The 22688-nt window shown below is 52.4% G+C and overlaps 1 protein-coding gene and 1 long non-coding RNA gene across 3 annotated transcripts in view; both read left to right on the forward strand.

Annotated features, from left to right (window-relative positions):
* LOC308474782 overlaps positions 1-22688 on the forward strand; it is a 98279-nt gene that overhangs the window by 54731 nt on the left and 20860 nt on the right. The window lies entirely within an intron of this gene.
* Positions 110-22688, forward strand: part of KIF3C (kinesin family member 3C) — a 43439-nt gene continuing 20860 nt past the window's right edge. Inside the window, exon 1 of one of the 2 annotated variants that reach the window (XM_081000951.1) lies at positions 110-2063. In XM_081000951.1, coding sequence (XP_080857077.1) covers positions 654-2063 — 1410 coding nt within the window. In that variant the 5' untranslated portion in view covers positions 110-653. The remainder of the gene's footprint in view (positions 2064-22688) is intronic. The other variant, XM_081000950.1, reaches the window with a different exon arrangement.

The raw sequence follows: 22688 nt of genomic DNA on the forward strand, positions 1-22688 counted from the left end.
CAGGAGGGGCTGTGGTGGGCGGGGTCTGGGGACAAGAGGGAGCCCTCCCCTCCCCCTCCCTCCCGCCCCCCCGCCCCGCTCGGCAGCATCAGCATCTCGCCCCTCCCTCCTGTTTTGCTCCTTCATTCTCTCGCATCCGCGGAGGCAGCAGCTGCTTCTGCTGAGCTGCAATGAATGAGGCTCCCGCCCGGGGAGCCCGGAGCCTTGCCCGGCCGCGCCGCCGCCTGGAACCGCCGGTGGGTCTCCTCGGGAGGAGGCGCGGGCACTAGGCGGGCAGCCAGGCAGCCGGTTTGCCCCGCGCGAAGGTAGGAAGCGAGGCCAACCAACCAGCCAGCCAGCTAGCCAGCCCCCTCGCTCCAAAACAAGACCTCCCCCCCCCAGCCCTGCCCAGCCTTGCCCAGCGGCGGGATGCGCCAGGATGGGTGGCCCTGGGCGCTCCAGGGCTGCGGCGGGATGCCCGGAGCGGGTCACGCCTAGCCGCATCCATTGTGCCCAGCGAGGGGACCGCTAGCCGCCACCGCAGCCTCCTGTCAGCAGCGGTGCCAGTGTCGCAGCAGCAGCAGCAGCCCCAGGGAGGAGAAGCCCCCATGCCCAGCCCGCCCCCCTGATAGCCACAGGTCGAGGGGGAGCCCGCCAGGGGCAAGGGAGGCGCCATGGCCACCCGGCCGCCCAAGAGCAGCGAGGCCCTGAAGGTGGTGGTGCGTTGCCGGCCGATGCACCGGAAGGAGGAGGCGGCAGGCTACGAACGGATCCTGGAGCTGGACGTCAAGCTGGGGCAGGTGACCATCCGGAACCCCAAGGCCTCCCCGGGGGAGCTGGCCAAGACCTTCACCTTTGACGCCGTCTACGACGCCAGCTCCAAGCAGGCCGACCTGTACGATGAGACCGTGCGCCCGCTGATCGACTCGGTGCTGCAGGGCTTCAACGGGACCATCTTCGCCTACGGGCAGACGGGCACGGGCAAGACCTACACCATGCAAGGCGCCTGGGCCGACCCGGAGAAGAGGGGCATCATCCCCATCTCCTTTGAGCACATCTTCACCCACATCTCCCGCTCGCAGAACCAGCAGTACCTGGTGAGGGCCTCCTACCTGGAGATCTACCAGGAGGAGATCCGGGATCTGCTGGCCAAGGACCAGAGCAAGAAGATGGAGCTGAAGGAGAACCCCGAGACCGGCGTCTACATCAAGGACCTGTCCTCCTTTGTGACCAAGAACGTCAAGGAGATCGAGCACGTCATGAACCTGGGGAACCAGGCGCGCTCGGTCGGCAGCACCAACATGAACGAGTACAGCTCCCGCTCGCACGCCATCTTCGTCATCACGGTGGAGTGCAGCGAGGAGGGGCCCGACGGAGAGGACCACATCCGCGTGGGGAAACTGAACCTGGTGGATCTGGCGGGGAGCGAGCGCCAGAGCAAGATGGGCACCCAGGGGGAGCGCCCCAAGGAGGCCTCCAAGATCAACCTGTCTCTCTCCGCCCTGGGCAACGTCATCTCGGCCCTGGTGGATGGCAAGAGCACCCACATCCCCTACCGGGACTCCAAGCTCACCCGCCTGCTCCAGGACTCCCTGGGCGGGAACGCCAAGACCATCATGGTGGCCACGCTGGGCCCAGCCTCGCACAGCTACGACGAGAGCCTCTCCACGCTGCGCTTCGCCAACAGAGCCAAAAACATCAAGAACAAGCCGCGGGTCAACGAGGACCCCAAGGACACGCTCCTGCGGGAGTTCCAGGAGGAGATCACCCGGCTGAAGGCCCAGCTGGAGAAGAGGGGGATGCTGAGCAATAAGAGGAGGAGGAACAGCCGGAGGAAGAAGTCGGCCGGAGGGGAAGGGACCCCCGAGGCGGAGGACGGAGAGGAGGACGGAGGTCTGGAGAAGGACATGAAGAACTACCTGAAGGAGCAGGAGGAGAGGCTGGAGGAGGAGAAGGCAGCCATCCAGGACGACCACAGCCTGGTGAGCGAGGAGAAGCAGAAGCTGCTGCAGGAGAAGGAGAAGATGATCGAGGAGCTGCGGAAGGAGCAGGAGGCCACGCAACTCCTGGCCACAAAGTATAAGGTAAGGCTCGGGCGTTTCTAGGTGGCGCTTTGCACATGCACGCAGCGACTACGCAGCCCCCACAGCAGCCCTGCAAGGCTGGGCCTTGTATTCATGGAATCGTAGAATGGTAGAGATGGAAGGGACTCTATGAACCTCCTGCAATGCAGGAATCATAGCTAAAGAATCCAGCCTCTGTTTAAGACCACCTTTCGAGGGAGACCGTTCCACTGCTGAACAGAAGGTTCTTCCCCATGTTGAATCTCCTCTGTTGTCATTTGAACCCATTGCTTGGGGTCCTTCCTTCCAGAACAGGAGAAAACAAGCTTGCACTGTCTTCCGTATCTGAAGATGGCTCTCATTTCATCTTTCAGTCCCCTCTTTTCCAGGCTAAACATACCCCGCTCCCTCAAGTGTATCCAGGCCCATTACTCAAGTGAGCAAGCAGGGGGGTGGGACAAAGACTCTGCAAAGGACATCCAGGCTGTCTTCAAGGCCACATGCACGATGGTTGAAGGCAGCCCTTTGGCAGCCTTGCCCACTTCCCCTCCCAACGCTCTCCCTTCCATCGGAGGTGAAGCCCGTGTTCTGGTTCACAGAGCTGACTGTCCGTGGTCCTGGGGGTGTTAACTATCTGAGGAATGGTGGGATCCTGCACCCGGCGGCTCCGGGGACCCACGGCTCACGTTCCGCCTGCCGGGCCGTGCACCTGGGTCTCCGGCTTGCGCTGGCCGCAGTGGCGGCTGGGCCGGCTGCCTCGGTTTCTGCGCTGTCACGTCTGAGATTCCTTTGCAGGGGCTGTCAGAGGCTCCTCCATCTGGCCTCCTCGCAGTGGGAGGGGCTGAGCCGAGGGGGCAACAAAGCCCAGGAGGGGGTCCGGGGCTAATCAGCTCCCGCCACACAACAAAAGCAGCCGCGCAGAAACCGCCACATCCCTCCCTGTGCGGAGGTGACCTCCTGCGCACGCATTGGCCAGCCTGAGGCAGGGAGGGGGCCGGCTAAGAGGACCCCCCTGCCTGTCCAAGGGGGTCTCCTTTTGTCTCTCCAAGTGGCTGTTGACAGAAGCTGCCGCCGCTGCCTCCCTGCCTGTGGCATCTTCTTTTCCCGCATCCCCTCAATTTTGGCACCTAATACCCCCCCTCACAGATGGATACCCTGTGCAAATAAATGGGTCTGGGGTGCAGTTGGGGGCTCCTCTCCCCTGGACCTGCCTTTGGCTGTGGACAAGCACAGCATGTCACCCTGGGCAAGCCACCCCCCCTGCCCCCGGGGGTGGGTGGGAGGGAGGAGCCCCCCGTGGACGAGGGTGTGTCTCAGGCCTCCCAGCACTGCCCCCCCCGCCCAAGACTTGGCCTCCAGCCCACTCTGGTGACAGATACCTGCCATGGGGTGCTGGCCACCGAGAGACAGGCTCTATGCTGTCCTCTCTGGGGTGGCGCTGGGGGGCACAAGCCCAAGTTTACAGGGAGGTCCAGGAGAGAAGGCCGGGGTCTCGGTGCCTGGACTCCACTCCCGGAGAGCCCTGCTCTGACCCACTGAAGTGGCCCCCCCTCTCCCAGAGAATACAAGGATCCAGTTCTGCAGAAACCCCACACAATTTATTTCTTTTTAAATCATTTTTTATAGATTTTCCAATAAAAAACATCCAGTTAAATATCCAATCATAAAAATACTTCAATTAAAATAAAAAACTTAAATCAAAAAGATCAAATTATAGTCCAAATTATGTTTATTAATTTCTTGGGGCTCCCCATGGTCTCTGAAGCATATCTCCACCTCTTAGTCCTGCTTCTCCTGAAACCCCGCACAATTTCGTGCTGATGGCAGCAGAGTCGGGTCCCAGGCAGGCCTGCTCCACCGCCCAAAACAAACGCAGCATTTTAAAAGTTGCTAGATCAGGGAGAGCCAGGCGGAGACACTTACCCTCAAGGAAGCTCACTGTGTGACCTTGCGCCGCTTGCTCTCACTCAGGCTGGTCTACCTCGGGAGGACGTTGTGAGGATAAGACGTGTGCGTTTAGAATCATAGAATCATAGAGTTGGAAGAGACCACAAGGGCCATCGAGTCCAACCCCCTGCCAAGCAGGAAACACCATCAGAGCACTCCTGACATATGGTTGTCAAGCCTCTGCTTAAAGACCTCCAAAGAAGGAGACTCCACCACACTCCTTGGCAGCAAATTCCACTGTCAAACTAAGAACACTGTCAGGAAGTTCTTCCTAATGTTTAGGTGGAATCTTCTTTCTTGTAGTTTGGATCCATTGCTCCGTGTCCGCTTCTCTGGAGCAGCAGAAAACAACCTTTCTCCCTCCTCTATGTGACATCCTTTTCTATATTTGAATATGGCTATCATATCACCCCTTAACCTCCTCTTCTCCAGGCTAAACATGCCCAGCTCCCTTAGCCGTTCCTCATAAGGCATCGTTTCCAGGCCTTTGACCATTTTGGTTGCCCTCCTCTGGACACGTTCCAGTTTGTCAGTGTCCTTCTTGGACACTGTGTGAGACCCTTCCGCCTTCCCTGTGCCTCGTTGGAGGGAGAGCAGCAATAAACGAAAGATGAAAGTAGATCGCATTCTCCTCCGAGAAATCCTATTCCACACACCCAGCTCTCTCTCTTGTCTTCAGACGCGTGTGTAGGCCAAGGCTTGATTTGATCATGTGAGCAGGGGCATCTTTAGCATATGTGCCGCCGGGGTGCAAAGATCCACCCAGCACCCCAAATTTAGTTAATTTCGCGTGCACGGCGCCGTTGAGAATGACAAGCGCCGTCGTTGAGTCTGAGAAGTGCCGCTGTTGTGAATGACAAGCGCTGGCGCGGTGCGTCTTTGGTAAATAAGCACACAAAGTCGAAAGTCCTTTAGTGAAACAGTAGGTATACATTTTGGTAATACCTAGGTATATATGTATTTTGTTTTTCTAGCTTGAACAAAATTATTTATTATTTCATAACAGGTAGATAGTTAAGGGGACATGGGTGGCGCTGTGGCTTAAACCACAGAGCCTAGGACTTGCCGATCAGAAGGTCGGCGGTTCGAATCCCCGCGACGGGCTGAGCTCCCGTTGCTTGGTCCCTGCTCCTGCCAACCTAGCATTTCGAAAGCACACCAGTGCAAGTACATAAATAGGTACCGCTCCGGCGGGATGGTAAACGGCATTTCCGTGTGCTGCTATGGTTCGCCAGAAGCGGCTTAGTCATGCTGGCCACATGACCCAGAAGCTGTACGCCGGCTCCCTCGGCCAGTAAAGCGAGATGAGCGCCACAACCCCAGAGTCAGCCACGACTGGACTTAATGGTCAAGGGTCCCTTTACCTTTACCTTTTAGATAGTTATGAGCTTAGGCAGCTTCAGCGGCGAGTGCCTGCGCTCCCCAGAATTCAGCGCCTGGGTTCCCTGCACCCCTTGCACCCCCAGGTAAAGACATATGAGAGCCTCATAACAAAGAGGGTGTCTCTGAGCATGGCCAGAGTGCTTCCCCCTGGACCCCCTTTGTGGATCGTCCACATGATCTCCCTCGTTGGGACCCTGCTGGGTCCGTCCTCCCCTGTCCCCCCACAACTCCCAGGGGCTTGCCTGGGGGGGCTCAGCCTGAACCAGAACAGAGCAGGAGCTCAGCCACACAACCTGCACCCAGGACTCAAAGCATATTCTCAGTCCTGGGGCCTAGGAGGCGGAATCATGCCTCTGAGCATGCGCAAACCACTGGCCCATCTTGGCCAAGAAACCACCACACCTGACCTAGGCACACCTAATCGCGGCTTCGCTCTTTACGCTCTCAGAAGCCCTACAGAATGAGGGTGAATTTAAGCGCGCCCTGACTCCCTTGCCAACCTCCACCCATTGCCTTAAGCAGGGAGAGTCAGAATCCTGCTTCTCCACCCCCCCCCCTTTGCAAAAGGGTCTGTTGCATGACAGAAAAAAGTCCCCTTGAGTGTGTCGTTTCTGAGGGCTGGAGAAACTTCCCTGAATCTTCGGTGGAGAGGGATTTCATTTGGCTCTTCTCACTGGTGTGGGGACAGTCCTCTCTGCACGTGCCCAGAGGCACTCTCTTCTAGGTTCTCTGGGAGTCTTCTTGGCACTGAAAGCTGAGCCGTGGAGATGCTTGAGAGAGAATCCAGGGCCCCTCTGTGGATTTGTGAGGGGAGAAGGCAGGGTGGGAGACAGGGTGGCACACCTGGTGAGGTAGAGCGTAGAGGACTCAGAGCACGTGCAGAGTGCAAAAACTGGCCCTCGGTTAGGTCTGCCCTTGGGACCTCGGAGAGGGGCTAATGAGCCACAGCAAATCTGGGGGAAGCGAGTTCCGTGGCCAGTGGTCTTCCTTGCCAGAGCACTTGTCAGGTAGTAGGGTGGAAGTTTCCACTGGGACTGCGGCAGGGCAAAGGGTTAGGCCTCACCCACTGTCAACACATCCGCATATTTCCAGTATGAGTGCGAAGAGTGATATTTAGCCTGGAGAAGAGGAGGCTGAGAGGGGACAAGAGAGCCAGCTTCACCTGTCTGAAGAGCTGCCCATGGAAGAGGGAACAGGCTTGTTTTCTCTGCTCCGGAGGGTAGGACTCGAACTCGCGGCTTCAGGTCACAAGAAAGGAGATTCCGGCTGGACATCAGGGAGACCTTTCTGAGGGCAAGAGCTGTTCGACAGTGGAACGGTGATGACCTCTCCATCCTTGGAGGTCTTAAGCAGAGGTTGGGTGGCCACCTGTCAGGGATCCTTCGGCTGTGATTCCTGCATTTCAGGGGGTTGGACTAGATGTCATAGAATAATATCATAGAATCATAGAGTTGGAAGAGACCCCAAGGGCCATCGAGTCCAACCCCCTGCCAAGCAGGAAACACCATCAGAGCACTCCTGACATATGGTTGTCAAGCCTCTGCTTAAAGACCTCCAAAGAAGGAGACTCCACCACACTCCTTGGCAGCAAATTCCACTGTCGAACAGCTCTTACTGTCAGGAAGTTCTTCCTAATGTTTAGGTGGAATCTTCTTTCTTGTAGTTTGGATCCATTGCTCCGTGTCCGCTTCTCTGGAGCAGCAGAAAACAACCTTTCTCCCTCCTCTATGTGACATCCTTTTCTATATTTGAACATGGCTATCATATCACCCCTTAACCTCCTCTTCTCCAGGCTAAACATGCCCAGCTCCCTTAGCCGTTCCTCATAAGGCATCGTTTCCAGGCCTTTGACCATTTTGGTTGCCCTCCTCTGGACACGTTCCAGTTTGTCAGTGTCCTTCTTGAACTGTGGTGCCCAGAACTGGACACAGTACTCCAGGTGAGGTCTGACCAGAGCAGAATACAGTGGCACTATTACTTCCCTTGATCTAGATGCTATACTCCTATTGATGCAGCCCAGAATTGCATTGGCTTTTTTAGCTGCCGCGTCACACTGTTGGCTCATGTCAAGTTTGTGGTCAACCAAGACTCCTAGATCCTTTTCACATGTACTGCTCTCAAGCCAGGTGTCCCCCATCTTGTATTTGTGCCTCTCATTTTTTTTGCCCAAGTGCAATACTTTACATTTCTCCCTGTTAAAATTCATCTTGTTTGTTTTGGCCCAGTTCTCTAATCTGTCAAGGTCGTTTTGAAGTGTGATCCTGTCCTCTGGGGTGTTAGCCACCCCTCCCAGTTTGGTGTCATCTGCAAATTTGATCAGGATGCCCTTGAGTCCATCATCCAAGTCGTTGAGAAAGATGTTGAATAAGACCGGGCCCAAGACAGAACCCTGTGGCACCCCACTAGTCACTCTTCTCCAGGATGAAGAGGAACCATTGATGAGCACCCTTTGGGTTCGGTCAGTCAGCCAGTTACAAATCCACTGAGTGGTAGCATAGTCAAGACCGCATTTTACAAGCTTCTTTACAAGAATATCATGAGGCACCTTGTCAAATGCCTTGCTGAAATCAAGGTAGGCTACATCCACTGTGTTCCCTTCATCTACCAGGCTTGTAATTCTGTCAAAAAACGAGATCAGGTTAGTCTGACATGACTTATTTTTCAGAAATCCATGCTGACTATTGGTGATCACAGCATTCCTTTCTAGGTGCTCACAGACTGTTTGCTTAATGATCTGCTCCAGAATCTTCCCTGGTATTGATGTCAGACTGACTGGGCGGTAATTATTTGGGTCCTCTCTTTTCCCCTTTTTGAAAACAGGGGCAACATTTGCCCTCCTCCAGTCTGCCGGGACTTTGCCTGTTCTCCAGGAATTCTCAAAGATGACTGCCATGTCCCTTGAGGGCCCCTTGCAAATCCATTCTTCTGAGAGAGGCAGGGTTTTGGTGGGGTACAGAGTGGGGCCTTCCTTGCCACCAACATTTCACTTCGCGACATTCCCAGATCTCCTGCCCAACCACCTCCTTCCACTAGGATGCTATCCTAGAAACTGTTCGCTGCCATCTCTGGATCCTGGCAGCGGTTGCTCAGTGGTGAGAGACACGCCCTTTGCACATGCCCAGGGGCACTCTCTTGCTTGTAGTTTCTGGGCCCGGCCAGGCTCATCCTTGCTTCAGCTTCCAGAGGGAGCCTGCTGCATCCGGCTGACCCCTTGCAGCTGCACAGGAAGGGGGGCAGCGCCTGCATGAATGGCCCCCTCTGTCCGGCACCGTCGCTCCCCCCCCCCCAGTGAACAAGGACAATGGCATTAGTGAGGGGCAGGCGTGGGCCGAGCCTTGGGAATCAAGGGCCCCCTTGTCTTTGGACGGCGACTGAGGCGGCTTTGCGAAGAGAGGGGTGGGAAGGGGGTCACGCAGGGAAACCAGTGGGGCTCCAGCAGCCGTCCAGCTTCCCAGACCCCTATCTGGGCTGGTTGGGTGTGTTATCTCCACACACACACACACCCGCCGTGGGAGTCCTGGGGAAGCTGCCCTCTCTCAGCCCCCACAGTGTGGGGAGAAGCAGAGCAGGTGCGCTCAGAGCGTCAGACGCAAGGGACCCGGGTTCGAATCACCGCTCAGCCATGGAGCTTACCTTGGGCTAGTCGCCCACTTTCGGCCTTGCCTACCTCACAGGGTGGTTGTGGGGATTCAGTGAGGAAGGGGAGGACCAGGGGCTTCTTGGAGGAAAACATGAGATAGAAACACGGTGAATGAATTAATATTATGGGCTTCTCCTGGCAGGGGGAGATAGGGAGGGCTTATCCACCTCCGCCCTCTGGACAGGAGGGTGAAGGGGCTGCCAGGAGCCCCCCGTGACCAGCTGCAAATACAGTTTATTGACTCACAGAATTGTAGTCTAGGGGACTCATAGGGCCATCTAGTCCAACCCCCTGCAATGCATGTTTAGGAAGTCAGTGATGCAGTGTCAGAGTCAAGCCAATGCCCCAAGCATTTGCATGTCAGGTGTGTTCACTCCCCCCTTCCAGAAAACATGTGTTTCCTCCTCCTCCAACTTCCTCCCTCCAAATTAATAATCATAATAATTACTACTACTACTACTACTACTACTACTACTACTACTAATAAATTTTATTTATACCCCGCCCTCCCCTGCCAGAGCCGGGCTCAGGGTGGCTAACACCAGTAAAATTACAGTAAAAACATAATAAGGGAAAAAACCAATTTAAAATACAGGTTAAGATGCAATTTAAAATGCAGCCTCATTTTAAAAGTAGCCCATAGATCAAGACCATAAGGGAAGGGAAACATAAGGGTCAGACCGAGTCCAAACCAAAGGCCAGGCAGAACAGCTCTGTTTTGCAGGCCCTGCGGAAAGATGTCAAGTCCCGCAGGGCCCTAGTCTCTTGGGACAGAGCGTTCCACCACGTTGGGGCCAGTACTGAAAAGGCCCTGGCCCTAGCTGAGACCAATCTAACCACTTTGCGACCTGGGACCTCCAAGGTGTTGTCATTTGTGGACCTTAAGATCCTCCATGGGACATACCAGGAGAGGCGGTCCCGTAGGTATGAGGGTCCTAGGCCACATAGGGCTTTAAAGGTCAAAACCAGCACCTTGAACCTGATCCTGGACTCCACCGGGAGCCAGCGCAGCTGGTATAGGACCGGGTGAATGTGATCCCACAGCAAGGACCCCGTAAGGAGCCTCGCTGCAGCATTCTGTACCCGCTGGAGTTTCTGGATCAGCTTCAAGGGCAGCCCCGCTTAATTAATTGCCCACCCTTCACCCTAAGGTCCTAGGAGAAGCCCCCGGGTCCAATCCTGGCACAGCCAATCCAGAGGCTCTTTGGGGAGAAGGGGGGTGGGAAATATACATTTCACAAAGAAAACAAAGGTAACAGATCCAGGCCCTGCGCAGAGGATGGAACATTGGGTGCCTTACTCAGAGTAGGGCCACTTCTCTGGAGCTGCTGCCAACCTGGGCAGGGCAGGGAGCGAGGACAGCAAGCTTCTTCATGGGGAAGTGTGAAGGGGTTTCCTGGCTGGAGGGATGTGAATGGCAGGCTCCCCTGCTGCTCCCCTGGGGGTGCTTGCTGCTCGCTGTAGGTGAGCAGAAGAGAAGCCCGCTGCAAGCCTCTGCTGGTGAGCAAAGCGGCCTCCGCAAAAGGCTTCCTTTTGCAGGGGGAATGTTCAGGGGCAAAACAAAACAAGTGCAATGCGTTCTGCCGGCCTCCACAGTCCCGAGGACTCTGAAGGGCCAAGCGGTTGGGTGCTTGAAGGTCCTTGCAGGCCAAAAATCCCCTTAACCTGGGACTGTGTTTTGCCACTGGTGGCTGAGCTCCAGGGTTATAGGCCAGTGGCTAAGTAGGGCGGAAGCTGCAGGGAATGAACCAGGGTCCTTCGAATCATAGCGTTGGAAGGGACCCCCAGAGGCATCTAGTCCAACCCCCTGCAATGCAGGAGTCTCAGCTAAAGCATCCATGACAGACAACTGTCCAACCTCTGCTTAAAAACCTCCCCTCCACACAGAGCAAGTTCTCTACCTGGAATAACAGGAGCTTGTCAGCAAAGAGTTTGAAAAATCAACAAATACTTTCTCTTTTCCCATAGCCCCTTTCCCCCCCATCTGTGGCTCAGGTGTTAAGACACCTTCGTGTTTGTTTTCCATTTGCAGGATTTGTGGCACTGATAACAATGGTGTGCTTTTTATTTTGAAAAAAGTGTGTGTGTGTGTTTTCTTACTACCATGTTATGGAGAAATCATTCCTGAGCAGGGATCTTGAGAAACACCATTGTGAGAGCAGCCTGACCTAATTTTGACAGCGAATGGGGCGAGAGTCGTACTGGTAGGCAGCGTAGCTGGGCTTCCTCCGGGAATGACTCTGTGAGGCTTGGGAGATGTGATTCTTCCTGGCAGAACAGTCTGGTGGAGGAGGCAGCGGCAGCATCCTGATAATGGCAGCGGGAGGGGGGAGAGGATGGGGGGGGGACAGTGCTGGGCAACAAAGCCCATCTCCTCCTCCTCCCCCTCCATTTCGCTGGCATTCAAACGGAAGGCTCTTGTTGTTGGACAGCTTTCGGCTCTGCTCATATTTTGCTCCCTCCTTCCTGCAAGGAAGCGTGCGCGAAGCGTTGCGGTTGCGGAGGAGCAGAGAGGAAGCGCAGGATGCTGTGGAGGGCATCATCCCAGCCAGGCCTCTGGAGAAGGTCAGCTTCTCTTTGGTGGGAAAGTGGGACTTGAGAACCTAGAGCTGGTGTGAAGAAGAAGAAGAAGAAGAAGAGTTTGGATTTGACATCCTGCTTTATCACTACCCAAAGGAGTCTCAAAGCGCCTGACACTCTCCTTTCCCTTCCTCCCCAGAGGAGGCAGGGCTGAGCCGGGTTCTCAGGTGGCCGAGGGCGTTCCCTGCCATCAGCAACGCTGGGAAGGAATAAGAACTGCAGAACAAATGGTGCAAGGGATGGCTCAGGTTGCAGAATTCTCATTTCCCTTGCTCTGTTTTGTGTACATGCAAGAGGTACACGCAGCCCCATGCAAGGGGCATCCTGAGAGCCCCATCGGTCAGCCCCACTGAGCCAAGATGCCTGGCCTGGCTAGCTGCTTCACAGAATCATAGAATTGGAAGATACCCCTAAGGGTCATCTAGTCCAACCCCGGCAATGCAGGAACCCCTGGCAGATGGTCCTCCAACCTCCTCTCTCTCTCTACTGTACCTTCCTCTCTGGCCCCCGGTGGCTGCTCTTAACGCAATTTGCTCTTTTAAAACACATTTGCAGGGCGGGTATCCATTCCATGGGTCTAAGATACACATCTGGGCTGCATCCAGTGACGGTGTGCAGTGTGGGTACACGATTGGCGGCGGGGGGGCAGGAGGATCTGTGGCCCTGCCTTGCAGTTCGTCCAGGCTGTCGGTACCATGCGAGTCCAGAGACCACAACATCAACACAGGGAGATCTTGGGGGCTGAAGAGTAGGATGAGGCATTTGTCAACACAAGAGATCTTTGAGCAGAGCATCTCCAGAGGGAAAAGGTGGGAGGAGAACCTGTTGCCCGGCAACCGACTCCGCTGAGCATCATTGCAGGGAATTCTCTTCTCCAGAGCAAAGATCTGCAAGGCACCTCCTTTGGTGGCATTTAGGCAGGATCCGTTACCATAGCTCCCCATGTTCATCTTCGCCCCACAAAAGGGAGCTGTGGTGGTTGCTCTCTTGGCTTAGAATTCCCAAATCACAAGTTGGCAGTCATCTGCACCCCGACACACACACACACACACACACACACACACACACACCCCAGAGCCAGCTTCCTCCCTTCATGCCCAGAGTGGGCAGGGGACCAGGAGGTCTTCTTTTGTGATGCCACCCTCCACGCAGGACAACCTTGCTCTGCTGGCCAGTGGCTCCTGGAAAGTTGATGTCCTGGACTGGCTGGATGCTGAGGAGTGGTGGGAGGGCACCAGTTGGGGAACCCCCAAGAAAACCTCCAAAGGAAGAAGGCTCAGAGCCAGGGGGTCGGTGGTGGGGTGATATTGCCTGGTCAGAGGGAGCAGACTGGGAGGAGAAGGTGCCGGAAGCAGAAGAGGCAACAGGATTCAGTGAGCAGGAAGAGTCTGTAGCAGAGAGCAGTGCAGATTCAGAGGCAGCAGTTAAAGCAGGAGGCCAAGAGGCAGAAATCAGTCAGGCTGGTGAAGAAGCCAGGGGGTCTCCCCCTCCTGCTGCAACAAGCTCTCCTCCCAACTGGTCTCCCAAGGCCAGGAGAGATATGAAGCAGGGGGAGCAAAGACAGAGACACGGGCATAGTCTCAGATTCCTTGGGAAGGGCCTGCGGTGGGGGAGGAGAGTGAGGCAGCTGTAGGAAGGCAGGGAACCTCAGTCCCCACTTCTGCCCCATACGGGCAAGATCTCCCGGGATGAGCTGCTGTGCTCTAGGCCTGGCCTCCTGAGTAGACCTTGTTTCCATTAATAAAGAGTTGGCTCCACTTATGCCGTGTGATTATTGCTGACCTCCTGAAGGAGCGTCTCCATCCCCATCGTTCTGCCCAGGCACTGAGATCCAGCGCCGAGGGCCTTCTGGGGGTTCCCTCATTGCGAGAAGCAAAGCTACAGGGAACCAGGCAGAGGGCCTTCTTGGTGGTGGCACCCGCCTTGCGGAACACCCTCCCATCAGATGTCAAAGAGATAAACAACTACTTGACATTTAGAAGACATCTGAAGGCAGCTGTCTTCAGGGAAGTTTTTAATGTGTGACATTTTAATGTATTTTTAATCTTTGTTGGAAGCCGCCAAGAGTGGTGGGGAAACCCAGCCAGATGGGCGGGGTACAAATAATAAATTACTATTATTATTATTATTATTATTATTATTATTATTATTATTAGGTGGGCGGCCAGACTGATAGCTGCTTTGCATGCAGAGGGTCCTGGGCTCAGCCCCCACGGCGTCTCTGGGTTAAGGCTGGCCACCCCCCTGCCCTGTCCAAAACCCCTGAGAGCTTCTACTGACCAGTGTCCTAAGCGCTGCTGAGCTGGGCGGACCCAGAACGGTCTGACCTGGCCTAAGGCAGCTCCCTGCTCTGCGGTGCCGGTCGCCTGCCCTGCCTGGGTCTGGGGAGGTGGTGCCAATCAAAGGAGCTCTTTGGGCGGCCTCAGCTGCGAGGAAATGTCGGCGGCGCTTGTTTGCCTTGCCAGAGCAGCCGAGCTGATGATGAGCTCAGACCCAGGGTCGTTTCTGCCTGAAAGCAGGGAGTGCCCTTTTAAAGGCTGGAAGTAATTTTCCACAATGTTATCAGCATGATATGAAGAGGAGCTGGCGTAATAGGCAGAGAGTGACCCAAGGGCCTGTAATATCTGGGAAATTAATTCCACGCCGTCTCAGTTACGGCCGTGGCTGCTTTTTGAGCATGCAGCCCCTCTCCCATTTTTGCACACGGGCAAACCGTGCGACGAGCTCATCCGTGTCGTAAGTTGCCCACGGGTGCTGCGAAATCTCAAGGAAGGGCTGGCTGGCAGAGGAGTCTGCTGGCGCTGCTTGGAGCTCTCCACCATCCTACCTAATGATCCTAGTTTGCTTTAGGGAAGAGAAGTGTCCCCAAACTGCTTTAGGTCCCTCCCTTGGTTCCATCAACTCATCCCCAGTGCCTGCCCCACGGAAAGCATCATTCAGAATAGCAGCATGGCAACACCGTAAAATTCAGAACGATGAATTCCACATTGATTCAAAATCCCGTTAAAACTATTTAGTTTAGTTAATTCAACAAAACTGATGAACTTGATCCTGTGAAACGAGCTTTCCAAAGTCATTTCCCCCGTTGCCTCCTAGCACACATCCCCCCCCCCGGTAACTCCATTACACACGCACCCCTAGATATTAGGTAGAACTTTCTGATGGCAAGAGCTGCTTGGCAGTGAACCAGGTGACCTCAGAAGGTGGTGGGCTCTCCTTCTGGGGAGGTTTTTAAACAGGTTGGATGGCTGTGATCCCTTCATTGAAGGGGGTTGGACTAGATGACCCTCGGGGTCCCTTCCAACTCTAAAAGTCTGTGATTCTATGGGTGGTCTGGCTGAGGATGCTTCTTTCAAGGGTGCTTCCTCCAGCTTATTCCAGGGAGAGAAGTGGGAATGGAAACAAAGCATGAGATAATGTTTTAAAAAGACAGAAAGGGAGGGGAACCCCAGTTTATTGGTCCCCGTTTGATGGATGAAAAGCTTTCTTGTGTAATGGAAGACAAAGATGAGTCCCTGACGGGGGCTGTTCGTCTTCCTATCCAGATGATCCCCAGACTACCAACCACAAGGCATCATTTAGCATTTAATATTGTCTGAGTCTCTCGATCTAGGAGGGAGGAGGGGAAGGAAGAGAGATGAGAGGATGAGAAATAGTCAGCCCTCTGTTGAACTGAGAAGCGTTTTTGTTAAGAAGCCCAGGATGTCCTGCCACATCACAGAGAATGCTGAAACATGACTCCTGGATTGCACAAGGGCCATGTGGTTCAGTGGGTGGAGCACACGCTTTGCATGCAGAGAGGTCCCAGGTTCACCCCCACACACACCCCACACCCTGCCCCACACCCGTCTCTCTAGGGAGGGCTGGGGAAAGACTCTTGCCAGAAATCCTGGAGAGCTCTTGAAATTCAGCGCAGGGGAGAAATCCTGTTCCATTTGCCTTCCTGACTCCTTGGCAGCTGGCCTTTGGAATTCTCACTTCTCCAGATTTTGTGATGTGGCTCCTGACCAGATAAGACAAAACCAGGCAGAGATGTGTGTTGTGGGGGGAAGCTGCGTAAGATGCGCACGGTGGCGACAATAACTGTAGAAGCACGGGTGGTGTTAGCAGGCATTGCTTGCGAAAGCAAAAATGTGTCTGTCAAGGAAAACGGCACACAAAGGTGCATGGCTCTGGAGAACGGAGACCCTTTTGAGTTTTAAAAACAATCCAAACCGTCACAGAATTGGGGAGAATTTAAGCTTGGGAAAATGAGAAGCAGAGAGAAAAAGAAATTGAACCATCCGGTTTGCTTTTTGCTTGTTCTTAAATCTCCTTTTGAAGGATTGTTCTTCTCCGACCAATCCAAGAGAACCTTTTATTAAAAAAGAAGAAAGGAAATATAGATATCTCTCCCCACTGCAGTAAGGCTCTCTGGACCAGCACTCATCCCAAACTACTCTCTTGGCCTGGATAATCAGAAGCAGCTTCCCTCCCACAACTCCATCACCCAAAGATCATGTCTGTTCACAGGAAAAGAGACATGCACACGCACTCACACAGAGAGACGTCCCAGCTTGTTCCAATTATGACAGCAGCAGTTATGCTTTTGTTCCAAAAGCACAACACGGTCGCTTCATGAAGACTGGCAATGCCTAAACCTCCTGCCAGGGAGAGAGGGAAAGTGTGTGTGTGTGTCTTTTGTCTTTAGACAAATTCATGGAGGAGGAGAAGGGCTCTCAGTGCCTACTCTGCTCTGCCTCCACCTTCAGAGGCAGTAAATGCTTCTGAATCCCAGTTCCTGGAAACCACAGGAGGGGAGTCGCAGTGTTAGAAACTCAGATATATAACTGAATTGCCAAATGGCACCCTAAACTTAGGTTAAAGGTAAATGTAAAGGGACTCCTGACCATTAGGTCCAGTCGTGACCGACTCTGGGGTTGCGGCGCTCGTCTCGCTTTATTGGCCGAGGGAGCTGGCGTACAGCTTCCGGGTCATGTGGCCAGCATGACTAAGCCGCTTCTGGCAAACCAGAGCAGAGCACAGAAACGCCGTTTACCTTCCCGCCAGAGTGGTACCTATTTATCTACTTGCACTTTGACGTGCTTTCAAACTGCTAGGTGGGCAGGAGCAGGGACCGAGCAACGGGAGCTCACCCCGTCACGGGGATTTGAACCGCCGACCTTCTGATCAGCAAGTCCTAGGCTCTGGGGTTTAACCCAAAGCGCCACCCTTAAACTTAGGTTATGGTCGCCAAAATGGAATCAAAACCTCCAAGTGTCCCTATTTTCCAGGGATGTCCCTGATATAGAGAAGCCATCACGGTTTCCAATTTAATGTCCCACTATTCCTTAGAATGTCCCTATTTTCATCGGAGAAATGTTGGAGGGTATGGAGTTATCTGACCCCCGAGCCGTCTGAAGGCAGCTCTATATAGGGGAGTTTTTTTATGTTTCACGTTTTGTTACGTTTTTATATATGTTGAAAGCTGCCCAGAGTGCTGGGGCAACCTAGTAAGATATGTGGAGTATAAATAGTAAAATTATTGTTGTGGAATGGGACGTCCCTGTTTTCATTGTGGAAACGTTGGAGGGTATGTCGAATGCCTGGGTGCCTTTGCTTTTTATTTTGCAGAGGAGTGTTGCTGTTGTTTTCATTTCTATACGGCATTATAGTTGAAAGAACAAGTCTCAAGGCAGTTTACAAGCACGTTAAAACATCAAATACAGTCATACCTCATGTTACGTTTGCTTCAGGTTGCGTGTTTTCAGGTTGTGTCCTATGGCGACCCGGAAGTACCGGAAAGAGTTACTTCTGGGTTTAACCGCTCACGCACGCGCAGACACGCAAAATGATGTCACAGCATGCGCAGAAGCGGTGAATAGCAACCCGCACACGTGCAGACGCGGGTTGCGTTCTTTTCAGGTTGCAAACAGGCCTCCGGAACGGATCCCGTTCGCAACCAGAGGTACCACTGTGAAACAATCCAGAATAAAACATAATCAAGCTTCAAGGAAAATATTTCGGGTCCATTTCTAAGTGACTCTTTGCTTTCCCCATTTGCCATCCTGGCATCCAGAGATCTCAATGCGGTTGCCATCAGATGTGCCCGTCGCAAAACGCGCCTGGCGCCTGGCTGATTTCTAACACTGGAGAGATGGCATGGTGCTTGAATCCTTGCAGCTGTCCTCTTTGGAGCATCTTGTTGAACAGGATGCTGGACTCAATGGGCCACTGGCCTGATGCTCTTCTTCCCCCTGAGAGCCAGTGTGGTGTAGTGGTTAAGAGCGGTGGACTCGTAATCTGGTGAACCGGGTTCGCTTCCCCACTCCTCCACCTGCAGCTGCTGGGTGACCTTGGGCTCGTCACATTTCTCTGAAGTCTCTCAGCCCCACTCACCTCACAGAGTGTTTGTTGCGGGGCAGGAAGGGAAAGGAGAATGTTAGCCGCTTTGAGACTCCTTCGGGTAGTGATAAAGCGGGATATCAAATCCAAACTCTTCTTCTTCTCCTTTTAATGCATCCTTGTGAAACTGAATATGGTTGTTACGGAACGGTGTGCGTGTTCGCCTTCCGAGATGGATTTCTTTGGGTCTCCTCCAGAGCAGATGGCGCATGTGCTGGGTCTGTTAGTGCCAGGCTTCCTCTGTGAGTGTGCCTCTAAGTGCAAATAAGTGTGTAATTGGCAGAGGTGTGTTTACGGCGGCATGTGGTGCCGGCGGTTTCCAGTTTCACTCTTTAATCCATTTAGTTAGCCTGCTCCTGCCGCAGGGGCCTCCCAGGAGCCAGATGTCGGTGAAATTGCAACGCAGGCAAGGAGGAGAGGCGGGCAGAAACCCTTTCAAGCCACCCCCCACAGCACCCGCCTGCCCCGGGAAGCACCCCCTGGGAAGGAGGGAGGCTTCGATGCATAGAATAGCCAGTGGGGGAGAGTGAGAAATAGTTACAGCCCTGCCAACGGAAGCGCATTGGCTGCTTGTGGTGACCTATATAAGTGTGCTAGATGCGGGGTATGTAGAGCAGTAGGCCCCTGAGCTTGCAGCCAGTGAGCAGCGAAAGGCGGTCAGGAGGCCTCATTGCTTCCTTCCCCCAGCGCCCCCCCCGGAGACCCTCCCTTCCATGCCGCTCACGGAGGGTCTTTCATCCATCCATCCATCTATCTCCTCCTTGTGTGTATCTTCATTAAGCGGGCCTCAAAAGACATAACAAAACATGAATATAGGTAGAGAGCAGGAGAAAACCCCCAAACCTGAAATCTTAGACGGGAAAAGTAAAAGAGAGATAAGAAAAAGAAATAAGGAGGACCTCCAATGGTCCATCGGCTGATAATGTATATAAAGATTATTCAAAATGTTCAGTCCAGGATCATGTCCAGCTGTTCCTCAGTCTGCCAGGCTGTGTTTCAAGTGAAACAATTTTTTAAATAAAGCAAGAAAAGGCACAGATGAGTAGCACTCCAAACCCTCTCTCCCTCCTGGAATTTATCCCCAGAGATCAGGGGGACTTTTTGTTCCCTCGCTTCCTTGAGTGGCCATGTCTGGAAGTGTCTGTCTTGCGCAAGCAGCTGTTTCATCCAAGGTGGGCAATTTCCAAAGAAAGCTTATTTTGCTGGTGAGCCGAGCTGGACCGTAGCAGCAATAATCCCACAGATTACAATATGCAGAAATTGACTTACCTCCAAGGGCTCAGTTTAACGGGATTGTGCATCTGTTGGACGGGAAGTTTGGCCTAATGGATCGGCGAAATCTACCTTGTTGCAATTTAAACTCACTGATGCAGATCTTTCCCCGGGAGAGGGGGTGAACAGCAATTCCCCACTTCCTCATCTTTCCATCATCCTTTTATTTGAAAATAGTCAGCATATCTGCACACAGACACTCCTTCTCTGAAGGCAAAACATTCTCCTGCTCCCTTGATGCAAGAACTCGCTAGAGTCAGCAGATGAAACGGGGGGCTCCTCTGGACAACATCCTTATTAAGCCTTCATCCTGATGTGTTTGTGGAGTGGTTATATGACAATGATAGATAGATTCGCATTAGCCAACAGCCATAGCAACATAAAACAAGCAATATACAGTGGTACCTCAGGTTACAGACGCTTCAGGTTACATACGCTTCAAGTTACAGACTCCACTAACCCAGAAATAGTACCTCAGGTTAAGAACTTTGCTTCAGGATGAGAACAGAAATCATGCTCCGGCGGTGTGGCAGCAGCAGGAGGCCCCATTAGCTAAAGTGGTGCTTCAGGTTAAGAACAGTTTCAGGTTAAGAATGGACCTCCGGAATGAATTAAGTACTTAATCTGAGGTACCACTGTATTCATTTTTTTTTTAAAATAATAATATTTATTCAAAGTTTAAAGTTACAAAAAGAAAAAAGAACAATACAAAATACAAAAAAGAATATAACAATAACAGAGAGAGAAAAAAAAGAAACAAAAAAAGAAGGTATAAAAATACATTCAATTGAAATAGAACAAGAACAGATTAAACCTTTACATAACTTTTTTTCCTTTACTTATTTCCTTGACCTCCTCTCACCTCCCAATTTTGTATTCTAGTTCAGATCGTTTTTTCAGCAAATCCTTCCAACCTTATTTTCATTTATGTAGTTTAATTTAAAATATTATAATTTAACATCCTCTCTTTCATCAATTTCATCAACTCATTTTTGCTTAATCCTTTATATCATATCTACCAAAACTACCTAATTTTCTTTTTCCAACATCTTTCTAACAGTCTTTAATATTACAATATTTTTGAAGATATACTTTAATTTTTTTCCAATCTTCTTCTTTAATTGTATTCAATGAAAAAGACAACAATGGGTAAAAAGGACAATCAAATGACCAAGATTATTGTTCATTTAGTGGCCCTTAATCTCATTGCACCCTCGATCAACCTAGCAACCTTTGCTGCTGCCTGATCATTTTGATCTGATAAAAGAAAGACCAGTGTGGCCACAGATGGGCGGCCTGGGATGGTAAGTAGGAGTGGGGTGATGATCTCATTCCTCAGGTCTTTATAAAGGGGACAGGGCAGGAGACCATGAGCCACTCTGCCATCTGCACATGGGCAGAGTCGTTTCTCAGTTGGAATCTTCTGGTCTCTGCCCTCAAGTACGGCAGAGGGCATCACATCCAATCTGGCCAGTGTGAAGGCACCTCTGTATTTTGGGATAGTTAATTTATACAAATATGGTGCCAGGGAATCAGACTGAGAAGTGGGGGGGGGGAGGCATACCAAGGACAGAGTTTCTTTATAATGGCCAGATTGTTCTGTTGCTCTTAAGTCCTTCAGACGCTGTCCAATTAGCCTTTTTGCTTTAATAAAGCCTATCGTGAGAAGCTGGTGTGGGTGGAGTCCACAGGAGAGGAGTTTTTGGTGCACAATTTTAGACCATGCACTTTTATGAGGGTCTTGTGTCACTAAGGGCAGTAGACCGGGTGGATTATATGATAATGAACATCTCTCCTCATTTGGTTTGGGGGTGTTATCAGAAAAAATACTGCTCCTTTTCCCTTGTGGGGTATTCCAGAGCCCATATAGAGTCCTTATGTGGGTTCCCTATTGGTAGGAGAAAACAACAGACTCCAACCAGAGTATATCGAGAAGCAAAACAGCTAGTAAGCCCGATCTTTATTAAACTGTTTCAACAGGGTCCCTGCTCCCCACATGCAGGAGGAAGGAGGAACCCAGAACAATGGTGTGCAAGCTCTTATATAGACTTTTGAAATTGCCCACCCTGTAGCCCAAGTTGTTGTTGTTGTTTAGTCGTTTAGTCATGTCCGCCTCTTTGTGCCCCCCTGGACCAGAGCACGCCAGGCCCTCCTGTCTTCCACTGCCTCCCGCACTTTGGTCAGACTCATGTTTGTGGCTTCAAGAACACTGTCCCACCATCTCGTCCTCTGTCGCCCCCTTCTCCTTGTGCCCTCCATCTTTCCCAACATCAGGGTCTTTTCCAGAGAGTCTTCTCTTCTCATGAGGTGGCCAAAGTCTTGGAGCCTCAGCTTCACGATCTGTCCTTCCCGTGAGCACTCAGGGCTGATTTCCTTCAGAACGGAGAGGTTGGTTGGATCTTCTTGCAGTCCATGGGACTCTCCAGAGTCTCCTCCAGCACCAGAATTCAAAAGCATCAGTTCTTCGGCCATCAGCCTTCTTTATGGTCCAGCTCTCACTTCCATACATCACTACTGGGAAAACCATGGCTTAAACTATACGGACCTTTGTTGGCAAGGTGATGCCTCTGCTTTTTAAGATGCTGTCTAGGTTTGTCATTGAAGAATTCATTACTATTGCCATTACCTGTTCATTACATCTGGGCCCTGCCTTTTTCTCCAAAGAGCTCAAGGTGGTGTCACATGGCTGCCTCCCTTATTTAACCCCAACAAGCACCCTGTGAGGTAGGTTATGCCAAGAGGCAGTGACTGGCCCCCCAGGTCACCTCGTGAGCTTCATGGCTGAGTGGGGGATTTGAGCCCTGGTCCCAATCCAATACTCTGTCACTGTGCCACGCGGGCAGCTCACCACATGGTTAACACAGCAGGGGGGCAGATTGGCTGGGGGTTCTCAAGTGGGAAGGAGACGGGCATTGCTCGATTCAAAAGGGCTTTCTGGTGGATTTTGCCACATCTTGGAAACCCTCAGAGATGCCACAAGTCCATCCCCTGAGGTGGCTGCACAGGAAATCTTGCCATTTTAAAAAAAATTTAAATTTTTTAAATTGAATTTATAGACTGCCCTATACCTGGGGGTCTCAGGGCGGTTCACAGAATACCTCAAGGACAGCCTCTTTCCATATGACCTACCCGGACCCTGAGATCATCTTCTGAGGCCCTCCTTCGTGTGCCTCCTCCATGAGAGGTCTGGAGGGTGGCAACACGAGAGCAGGGCCTTCTCTGCAGTGGCTCCCTGTCTGTGGCATGCTCTCCCCAGGGAAGCTCGCCTAGCGCCTTCATTATGCACCTTCAGGTGCCAGGAAAAAACGCTCCTTTTTAACCAGGCCTTTGGTTCATTTGACTGATATCCCATGCCCTTTTAAAATGTGTTTTTGTGGGGAGAGGGGCTATTGGGTTGTAATTTTTATTTTCACTATGTATTTTGTGGTTTTATATCTTGA

Source organism: Podarcis pityusensis (genome assembly GCF_964106645.2).
Source record: "Podarcis pityusensis genome assembly, chromosome: 3".
NCBI classification, from domain to species: Eukaryota; Metazoa; Chordata; class Lepidosauria; order Squamata; family Lacertidae; genus Podarcis; species Podarcis pityusensis.